General features: G+C 48.4%; 5 protein-coding genes across 5 annotated transcripts; 3 read left to right on the top strand and 2 right to left on the bottom strand.

The window, feature by feature from the left end:
* Positions 1–1,131: 1,131 nt before the first annotated feature.
* Positions 1,132–1,925, bottom strand: K441DRAFT_621591 (vacuolar ATPase-like protein; the record flags this gene model as incomplete). The annotated part of the gene is made up of 5 exons (XM_067645970.1): positions 1,132–1,470; positions 1,527–1,627; positions 1,686–1,694; positions 1,746–1,779; positions 1,830–1,925. 5 exons carry the CDS (start codon positions 1,923–1,925, stop codon positions 1,315–1,317), a joined length of 396 nt encoding a protein of 131 aa, XP_067497758.1. The 3' UTR covers positions 1,132–1,314.
* A 201-nt stretch (positions 1,926–2,126) lies between these two features.
* K441DRAFT_589614 (uncharacterized protein) lies at positions 2,127–2,426 on the top strand (the record flags this gene model as incomplete). The annotated part of the gene is made up of 2 exons (XM_067644778.1): positions 2,127–2,222; positions 2,274–2,426. 2 exons carry the CDS (start codon positions 2,127–2,129, stop codon positions 2,424–2,426), a joined length of 249 nt encoding a protein of 82 aa, XP_067497757.1.
* An 834-nt stretch (positions 2,427–3,260) lies between these two features.
* K441DRAFT_647057 (ubiquitin-conjugating enzyme) lies at positions 3,261–4,341 on the top strand. Its single transcript, XM_067646842.1, has 3 exons — positions 3,261–3,541; positions 3,596–3,925; positions 3,996–4,341. Exons 1-3 carry the CDS (start codon positions 3,426–3,428, stop codon positions 4,111–4,113), a joined length of 564 nt encoding a protein of 187 aa, XP_067497756.1. The 5' UTR covers positions 3,261–3,425; the 3' UTR covers positions 4,114–4,341.
* A 1,819-nt stretch (positions 4,342–6,160) lies between these two features.
* Positions 6,161–8,697, top strand: K441DRAFT_669406 (uncharacterized protein). Its single transcript, XM_067650139.1, has 3 exons — positions 6,161–6,402; positions 6,502–6,734; positions 6,887–8,697. The coding sequence occupies exons 1-3, from the start codon at positions 6,211–6,213 to the stop codon at positions 8,445–8,447; spliced, it is 1,986 nt and encodes a 661-aa protein (XP_067497755.1). The 5' UTR covers positions 6,161–6,210; the 3' UTR covers positions 8,448–8,697.
* Positions 8,698–9,208: 511 nt separating this feature from the next.
* K441DRAFT_669405 (uncharacterized protein) lies at positions 9,209–10,042 on the bottom strand. The gene is made up of 2 exons (XM_067650138.1): positions 9,890–10,042; positions 9,209–9,838 (listed from the first exon to the last, which is right to left on the bottom strand). Exon 2 carries the CDS (start codon positions 9,798–9,800, stop codon positions 9,333–9,335), a length of 468 nt encoding a protein of 155 aa, XP_067497754.1. The 5' UTR covers positions 9,801–9,838; positions 9,890–10,042; the 3' UTR covers positions 9,209–9,332.
* Positions 10,043–10,393: the final 351 nt, after the last annotated feature.

Here is a 10,393-nt window from a genome sequence, read left to right as displayed (position 1 = left end):
TTGTTGTAATACACATAAACAGTTTCGGAAGGATCTACGGCAGGCTCTCTTTAAGAACCCAACCCGCTCGCAAGTGTATATTCGGGAGAAGATAACACGATACTCTACAAGCAATATTTCGTAGTATCCAGTAGAGGATTATAAGCTTATAAAGCTGTGGAAGCGGCGCGAGCAGAAGATCTGCTCTACTTATATTAAGGCCGGCAGGAAGACTCAAATACAACATAGAGGACGTAGGAAGCCTCTTTCAGATCTTTCACCAAGTGCGACTCGCAAATCTCGCAATAATAAGGATTGGAGGAGGCCTCGCAGAGCTCCAAGAACTCTCTACGGCTGTTCTATTTGCCACATACCGTTCTATAGAAACAACGACTGTTGGCTTCCTCATATTAAGCGACTCAGCTCCAAAGATTGAATGTATATAGCAATTATATAGTGAAATCGACGAGTTCTACAACCTCGTAGATTTGATCAAGGAGCCTTGATACTACAGATCCTATTGGTCGGCTCTTATCGATAACCGTAGGACACATTTTACCGTTACAAGGGATAAAGCGTACCAAAGAACCCCTGTTTTTTGTGCTTGGCAAAATATACTAACTTTATACATCTTTTAATAACCACACAAGACCTACATTTAAAATCGGCGGTTGAGGTGCCCTAGACATTTACAAGGCAAATCCAACACTGCTAAAATCATAAAAATCCAAGTCGTGGTTCTTGCTACAAAGTGCACCGCGGAACCTTGAATTTCTCATACAAAAGTCCTAGCCGTGTACCAGACGACTTTGAGAGGTATCTGATTCAGCAACCTCTCGAAGTTGTCTAGCCACGAGGTAAAGAGCGGACGATTCGAAGGTCGGTGACGTAAGGCAGAGGTCTTCATAAATTCCTTAGCTGAAAATGCTTTAGCAACGAAGCATTCCTTACACAAAAACGTTTAAACAATGAGGTGAGGAAGATGTGCAGATGGAAGTTTCTTAGTGTTTGAGCTATCTTGAGCTTTGCATGCACTTCGGAGTCTGTATGCGCTTCCTCGCGCCACGTTATTATATATTTATCGGTGATCCAGGTGGCCAGTTGCCTGAGCCACACCTTAGTCCTCGATGGGGTTTGCTAGACAAATCTGATGGTTTCCTTTAGAATTTTGGAGTATTCATTCATTCGTGAAATGCAGGTAGACATGTAAATAGAACTGATCTACATGGTACAAATGAAATAGAAAGCCGGAGGGTTTTTAATACATGTTACTCCCCAGCAGCCATGACATTCTTGCTGCAGTGCTGATATATTTTCATGCCAGCATACCTCCATTTATCTTGGCGGTTCAGGTTTCACGTTCATGACGGCTTCTAGGAGCTGGCCAACCACCTTGTCCCCAGTCTTCTTTCCTATTTCCTGGATCTCCTTAACTTTCGCTTCAGCCTCTTTGTTTGCATCCTCCTCAGCCTTCCGGTTTCCGCTTGTATGCTACCGTACAAGGTAAGTATCTTAGAATGCGAATTTAAATGATCCATGCCACATACTTCCTTCTCGAAGGCCTTGAATTCCTCTTCTTTCTCCCTTCGATACTCGTCAATCTCTTTCTGCGCCTCAGTCCGAGCCTCTTTAACTCGTTTCGTGCGGTCTTTAGGCAATAAACGTTGAGTATACAGTAGAGCCTTAGCGGGGAAGGGGCACATTACATTCTCTAGCTAGTTATTGTTAGCAGGGGTTCATATAAAATACTAACTGCAAGCACTCACACTGCTGAACTATCTTTTGCGCTTCCCGTTCGGCCTAATTGCAGGGTGAGCTCTAGCATTGCATTGGCAGGCCGCCCCTCTTACGTCGAGAAGAGTCTGAATTCCCACGGAGTTTTGAGCTGACTGTGCATATATTAGCTGGTACTGCCTCAGGTTCACCAGGTTATACAATCCCACCATATTTGCGATCGGTGGTGTTGGACGTGCAAGAAGATCTGTTATCGCAGTTCGTGGTTGGTTGGTGGCTGTCAAGAAGAAGCATGAGCTTTCGCCAAGAGATGCTGGCCCAAGCTCCAGATCTTTAGAAAATCTGCCAATGCACTAATTCCATCTTTCTTTTCATCTTCTACCAACCCGCAACTTTCATAACCGCACATCATTATGTCGCGAGCCGCAAAACTCACTTTAGCGGCGACATCCCTCTCTGCAATTGGTATCGTAGTATTTGTTCATCATGCCCAGACAGCTGAAAAAGCAGTTAGCGCACCTATTTCCATGTCCACAAAAACCCTCAACTAAAGTTCTTAGGCCATGCATGCAGGCGTTATCAGAGACTACGAACAGCAGCGGCTGAAGAAAGAGAGACAGTTAGACTTCGAGATGCAACAAGCTTTGGAACAAGAGTACCGGAAAGTGCAGACGGTGTCAGATGGCAAAAATCCAACGCCACAAGATCGATAGTAATTCATCTGCGCCGGCTGGCTCGGGTTTCAGTTGTTCGCTATATACTCCACTAGAGCATGATACAGCCGGAACACCTCCCCAAGCCTCGAGATCCAGATTAGAAGCTTGCCAGTCGCGCCACCGCACGACCCTGACCCAACATTTCGCCTAGTTTGGCTCTCGACTGGTTGTACTCTTCCCAGTAATCTCGCGGCTAGTAGTAATCACCGTGGCCTCCAATAGTTGACTGCTAACAGTCAGATGGCCCACCGTCAGGAGCGGGCACCAAGAAGGATTGGCCAGAAAGGGAAAGAGTACACGGCGTGATATTTAACATGGAGAGGTCAAATAATCAACAACTGGAATGATGGACACACAAGGATGGTGACTCGATCTACTACGCTACCTATGGGACAGTCATTCTGTAATTCAAAGGGATTTCAACGTCAGGAATAGGGCCGGAATTTGAATTTTGCAGCGCCTATTCTTGTAGCATAATAACTGTCAAGGGAAAACTCTGAATTTGGAGAGGGAGCCGAATTGTTCAGTTGAACCACGCCAGAGAGGAAAAGTTGTGCTCGATGTAGAGCAAAGCCTTTGTTCTCCAAGAAATGAGGCCTCTGGCGAGCCTTTAATGCGCCTGTAATGTTAAAAGCAAGAATATAAACATTTTAAAAGTGCGCCATTATTCGTCTGTAAATTACTATCGCTATGCTGAAATTACTGCCGCACGATATCTTTAAGCTGTATCAGGAATCGCGAATCTGACACGAGACGGTTGGCTGCTATTACTTCGCTGCTCGGCGTTTGGCTCGCCTCTTTTCGTGGCGTTTTTGGTTGCTTGGTGGACATCGCGACGTAAACAACGGGCTCGGTGCTTCTCGTTTTAGCACGACTTGCGCCATAGTCCTCCCGTCCCTCAATTCTTCAACAACCTCTCCTCTTGCAGTCTCTACCGCAGCGTTTAAAATTCTTCCAATAAGTTTTTCTTTTAACATCCGCTCATCACCAACCCAGATGGATTCTCTCATGAACTCCCAACCCACCATGACGGCCACAGAAATGAATACTTCGGAAACCAAAATCTCTACTCCTTCACGACCAACGGCGAGCAGTGCTAATGTTACCAAACGGTAATATTCTTAGTGCTACTTTAAATCTCTATATCAATCTAAAATGGCCTCTAGCTTGCAAACAGAACTGATGACACTAATGATGTCTTCCACCCCTGGCATATCCGCCTTTCCTAATGATGAGAACCTCATGAAATGGACTGCGACGATTGATGGGCCAGATGGCACTCCATATGCAGGTCTCAGCTTCAAGCTCGCCTTCGAATTCCCCAGTACATATCCCCTCACCCCGCCAACCGTACTCTTCAAAACGCCAATCTACCATCCCAACATCGACTTCTCCGGCCGTATTTGCCTCGATATCTTGAAGGACAAATGGAGCGCCATTTACAATGTCCAAAGCGTCTTGCTCAGCTTGCAGAGCCTGCTTGGGGAGCCCAACAAGTAAGTTGCCTACGGTAATGCGCTAGTGGCGCTACTTAGAGTTGCACAGCTTGCTTATGATGTATGATAGCTCGAGCCCATTGAATGGACAAGCTGCAGAGCTATGGGACAAGGATCCAGTCGAGTACAAGAGACTTGTGCTTGCCCGTCACCGTGAGGACGAAGAGACGGAGCTCAATAGCCTATGAGGAATATGTTTGTATCTCCTAGGCTTTGTTGCGCTGTGACTTTTTTATGCAACTAGCGGGCGCCCCATGAAGGCTCCTTTCTTAGGTTCGGTTTGTTGATTGTTAAACCCCATGGCGACGGTGTAGGTTTGGGCTTTTGGAGCTTCCCGATTGCATTGCGGGACGGCGTGGGGGTTTGGAATACAGCAATGAAACTTTTATTTTACTTAACGTAAAGGACGACTGTCTGTAAAGCTTTGCTATTGATGGTGATACCGTAATGTTCCACTGCGCCAAGTCCCCAAAACTGGCGAACGCCCAGAAGGTGCCATACTTGGCCTTCTATTTTCACTCCCACTACAATTTGTTAATATCCGGGCGTCGAGCCTGATGTGCCTCGAAGTCCTCGGGTGCTTCATAGATATAATCTAATTTAGATGGTAGGACCAACATATTTTCTTTCCCCGGGTTCTTGGAAGGGCCACTGACGACGACTCAATAAAGTACCCCTCACGCCTTGATAAAGCCGACGTACAACCCTAATGGTAAATTACTGGTTGCAGACAGGAGCGCATTCACTTCGCTGCAACACAAACCCTTGAAGTTGAAGTCTCAACCGAGCGAATATGGGTAACCTCTTTCATCCGTGACTGAGCGAACACATACAAAAGCCAAAAGGGTTCCCCGCATATCAAAATTAAGCTACACATCGTATCGGTATGGATATGACGGCACCGAAGTGTCAACGCGTTCAGAAACGGCGCTCCCGGGAACAATACCGCGAGTGCCGAAGTATCCGGAAATGCTAATTGCCATGGGCGCCGCGAGCATCTCCGCATTCACCCTTTCTCAGCCCAGAGAGATTCTACTCACCCCACCAGCCTTCGTTGACCGCCGACCAGCAGGAGGAAAAGGTCGCCTTTGGGGCTGGCCACTCCGAGGCTCCATGTGGACGCCAAAAACCGGCAGGAATCATCAATCCTATCGCTTGCCTAAATCGTCCAGTTTTGCCTTCGATTAGCGCCCATTTGCTTTCTCTCTCTTGCATGTCCGAGTTCTTTGGCCTTGGCGAGGTGGGGCTTATGGAATGACCCTCCGAAGGGTTGTCCCGTGCGTGGGGGAAGGAGGTTTGACTGGCCATCTCGTGGAAATACGCAGGCAGGCAGGCAGGCAAGCAGGCAAAGTGACGGGATGGAGATGAAAGATATATGAAAACAGCCATGCTAATCTGCTGCCTATCCTCTACTCAAAAAGGCCTCGCGCGACGGGCGGAGACGGTGGACCGCCCCGAGCAAGGCGGGCGAGGTAGCATGGCTCGGTCCCGATTGACCTGACGGGGCTGCAGACTATGGGATTGTGTGTGCATGATGTGGCTTTGGGGCATGACGGCGTCACAACCCAAGCCTCAGCTAGCTGCAAGCCTGCTGGGCCAAACGCTGGCCGTCGTGGAGAGGTGCAGGGCGTGGTGAAAAAGCAAATGGCGGCGAGTCTCCGTTTTCACAGCAATCAATACTGAGGCGTATATCCAGGCGTGTATTGAGGGGCACGGGAGTCGCAAGAGCATTGCGCCCATTTGCACAAGACCACGGTGAGCGTGAGAGAAAATACAGAGAGAGCGCGCTACTACGCATCATGCCTTGCAGTCTGATGGTCCAAGACTAGCCCACACTACCCACTTCCCACTATATGCAGCCCGGACACACATCTAGACAAAGAAATCTCCCCCGCCTCTATTCTGACCATCCTTTCCATTCTGTCCATTCTGTCCGTGACAGCCAATCGTTTCAGCCTGCGCCAGCAGATGCTCTGTTCGCTCCGTGCTCTCGCTCAACTCTCGGGTAACACCGCGCTATGACAGTCTGACTTTGTCTGACAGAGCATCTTTGTTCGTTGCTTCGCCTTTGCTTCCTCCTACCGCCAACATACTCTTCCTACTCTCCCTCTTCCTGCTGCATACCAAGCAGCAGCACTCCAAGCTGGCATCGACAATCCCTCCTGCTTGCTCCACCGTCAAGCTTGCTCCAACGGTGCACTTCTCCATGCATCACCTCTCTTGACGCTGGCCACTGCGGGACTTAACGGCACCTTACTTCTGTTCTGCAGGCACGGCTCTTCATCATGGCTTCATCCACTCTGCCCTCGACCGGCATTGCCCTCCAAGGGGCCCCGGATACCGACATTGGAACCAAGGAAGCGAAGAGTAATGCCGTCCAAGTCATGCAACTCGAAATGACCCAAAGCGTTGTCGACGAGCTCCTGGAATGCGTACGGAGCGGGAAACCTCCTCAAATAACTTTTGGAAGGGCTCCCGTATGTCTCATGAAATCTCCTCCGGCACCCTGTTACCTCCGCTTTACCTCCGGCCATCGTGGTGTTCTTGTGAATTCTACTGACGACTTTTATAAATAGCAACTGAAATACGGCGACAAAGTCCATGTCCTCCAAACCACCTCCGAGAGTCTCAGATATGAGTTATACCAATCCACCGATTCTGATGGCGATGACCATCTTGCCTTCACCGGGCTGATCAATCATTCCCTCGCCGTTCAAAAAGCTGAACAAGTTACTGCTGGAGTGGATGCGGCGTTGGAAACCCTCAAAAACTCTATGGCTGCGCTCAGCGAGGCGAAGGAAGCAAACAAGTATGATTCCACATTTCCTTTCTATAAACTTCAGACATTAGCCACATCATCGAGCACACTTCTGGGAATCTCTTTGCTCAGAAGCCAACTCCTATTTCCCCTAACACGCTACGAACACCTCTAGATAACTGCCGCTTACCATCGCACAATAGGACCATCGTTCACGATGCGAGCCCTGTTCCTTCGTCACACCGACGCTTCCCTTCGAAGTCCTTCAAACCTCAACAATACCTCAAGCCTTCCTCAAATGTTTCCTCACCCCTGCGATCTAGCCCCTCGAGCCCTGCAACGATGTCTCTATCGCAATCTTCCATGAAAACCGCTCCAACTTCCCAGCCGAACCTTCATGCCGATTCTTTACGTGCTCTCCGTATTCCTCTCATCCACTTATTAGCCATTGAACCTCGCAATCTCAATTGGCTATCCAGGAAAACTCACGGGAAGATCAACGACTGCAGAGAAATTCTAGGGAAGGTAGCAAAGCCAGGCAGTCCTGATTCGTCTTGGCACCTTTCAGATAAAGCTTACAAGGAACTTGATCCGTGGAAGTTTCCGTACCCCAACCCGGAAGATCGTCAAAAGGCAGTCGACAATGCCATCAAAGCATTTGACCGCCTTCGCCTTGCCAAAGATGATAAGCTTTGGCAGGTCCTACTACCTAAGCAGGAAAGAAACAAGGGCAAGATTCTTTCTCGCCTCAACGTCACGGCACCGTCCCAGAAGCCTGCCACACCCCTTCAAAAGATTTCAAAATTAACAGAGAAGAAAACGGTTGCAGGAGCCAAGACTGAAGAGAAAGATTCAGAACGCGAAGGGAAGAAGGTGAAGGAAAAGCAGGAAAAGAAAGTGGTAAAAGGTGACGCAGCGAAGGATGTCAAGTCGACGGCTACAAAAAGTAGTGCTCCGCAGGCGGATGTCCCAAAGGCCCGTACCAAGAATACGACAAAAACGACAACTGGAGAGGCCTCTTCGACCCCTCGTTCCAAGCTGAAGAGTGTCTCCAAAGACGTTCCCGCGATGGAGAACAAAACCAAGCCTGCAAAACCTACAGCCAACGCCAATACGAAGCCAAAGAATCCGTCTCCCCTCTCTGCCGCCCCGTTAGTCAATGCGAGTAACTTTGAAGATTCACACCCTGTTCACAAAACCCTCTCAGCTGCTCCTTCTCCCGCTAAGCTTCCTTCGGGCAACTCAGACAGAACCCTCGAGCGAAAGGCCAACGACTTGGACGACTCAATTCGCAACCACAACTTATCTATCAAGCAGCGCAAGATGGACCGCCCTACCCCAACATCAACTCCTCCTAGCATGGCCAAGCCCGCCAGCACACCATCCTCAGGTCAATCTCTCAAACGTAAAGCGGAAAACCTCGACTCCGACATATCCCGCTCCCATACCCCAAACAATAACGCCAAGCACCGGAAAGTTGATTCAATCGACACCATCGCCGCGTCACGCTATAACCCCGTTCACAATGGGAGCAGTCCTCAATCTGACACATCCACTTCCCCGCCTCTACAACTATCATTCCGCCAGACCGTCGAGCTGAGTCAAAAGTTTCAGCGCTACTACGAACGCTATGAGAAGCTATATTGGCAACTATATGAAGCAGACAAAGCCCCAAGTAAGACGCAGCGCGAGGAACTAATGAAGATGCACACGAAGTTGGAAGAAATGAAGCGGGAGATTAAGGCTGGAGCTGGGAAGCACTGAGAATGGCTTAAATCCCAGCGTAAGTGTATCCCTTTCGATGTCCGGGGTAGATGTGTCACAACTTGAGTGATGAATACTTCATGGATTCGTGGCGTTTCCGGGACAGTTTTGCATTGGGTTGTTGCATATTTGGTGTTTTGAATTTGCACCATCGGGGAACTGGTTGTATAACATCACGGGTCGAGAAATAGCAACCCCAAAAAGCGGCTTAGTAAATAAAATACCTGTATAGAATTAATCTATCTCGTTCATTATGCTGTACTTGAGTGAAAGTGAGATAAGATGATCCTCATACATAGTCCATTCTGGTACGCCGAACTGTACTCTCTGGCCCCACCATTTATCCTCAAGACAATTCAGGCCGAGTTTCCAAGTCACGCCCCCCATTGCTAAGCTGTACAGATGCCTTGCATGTAGAGAATACATTCAACGTACCGACCAGAATCTCCTTTTAGAGGCGAAACTACGAGTTGCCTGCATTAGCACAGTCAATATACAGCACTCCAATTTACCAGACATTCCATGTTTACAGATTCACTACAGAGTACTACCGCTAGTGGTGTCACAGTTTCCAAAATTCGATCACCAAGCCCAGCTATATAATACGCCAAGCTGCTACCAATGTGGTATATAAAGCAGCCGCACAGAAATATTTCAGATATATTATTCCATGTTTGTAAATCTCAGACCTCTTCTACTCTCCTTTCCGATGCAGCTTCTTCCGTTCTATGACTTTCCTCTCCTCCATCGCATGCAGCCACTTCATCTCTTCCTTGCTATGTCAATACTTCTGGCCCTCGCATCCTCGCTCTCTGCATGCCGTAATGCCATATAATCCTTATAATCCTTACATAACCTAGGAGTGTCATAACCCGAGAGACTCCACTAACCACTATCGATGGAACTCGCCTCGACGGTATCGTTAATTGCACAGAATAACTGAGCGAAGGTAGTCGAACCAGTGGGGCCAGTGGCCCTATGCTCGGAGACGTCCGTGAACACCGAATAGCCTATTCTCTTGCTCGCTTGCAACTGCTGGATGACGCTCCGAGAGCGATTCAGACAGTGGAGTTGGTGAAACATCCCAATCCCTGCCACCCTGATCTTTCCGTCCGCGCCGTTCTCGCATAGCTTCCACCCTGTAAGCGCTGTCCACAGGTAGTCTAAGCTATGGTATACATTGGCGTGGTCAAAACCGGACCGGAAGACGTGCTTGTCACGTCCCTGCCGACTTGAACTCCCCGATGGCTGATAGCGTGGTGATCTCCCTGTACCACCATTGGGCCATTGAAAACGAGGAAGAGGTTTAGAAGGCTGGGCACCAGGAGTAGCAAGAATATCGGCATGAACCATTTCTCGCGTGTGTTTGCAGTCTTAAAAAAGAAGCGCCCCTTCATGAACCATTTCTCGCGTGTGTTTGCAGTCTTAAAAAAGAAGCGCCCCTTGACTGCGTGGACGACTCATCATCTTTGTTTTCCTGTTCCTCAGCGGACTGCTGGCCGACGCGAGAGTACCGGAGTTTCTCGAAAATTGAGGAGAGCTTCGATAAAGAAGTGCGCCTTGGGGCTCTGACATTCTCGCCAGAAGTGCTGTGGTATGAACAAGGTCATTTAGCCAGACTTGCTGATCAGCAAGCAAAACCCTGATTGCTTGCTTGCTTGCTTGTCTTGGCAGTAAGCAAGCAATCAAGCAAGAGGCCTTATTTTGGGCAATCAAGCAAGCAAAGCAAGGGCTTGCTTGCTTGCTTATTTATTGCTTATATATAGTTAATTTAGTAGTAGCGGTAGTTAGTAATAGACCTTTAGTGTTTTTAGAGTTACTTTCTAATGGCTAAGGTAATGCAAATAGTGCAAACAAGTCCTTTTAGGTAACCGCTAAGCCTATTTAAAAACGGTTTTCTGCGTCCTCCATTTTATAATTGTTTAATCCATACGCCTTTTAGTGTC

Source organism: Cenococcum geophilum, assembly GCF_001692895.1.
Source record: "Cenococcum geophilum 1.58 unplaced genomic scaffold K441scaffold_70, whole genome shotgun sequence".
NCBI classification, from domain to species: domain Eukaryota; kingdom Fungi; phylum Ascomycota; class Dothideomycetes; order Gloniales; family Gloniaceae; genus Cenococcum; species Cenococcum geophilum.
This window is presented reverse-complemented; position numbering and strand designations above follow the sequence as displayed.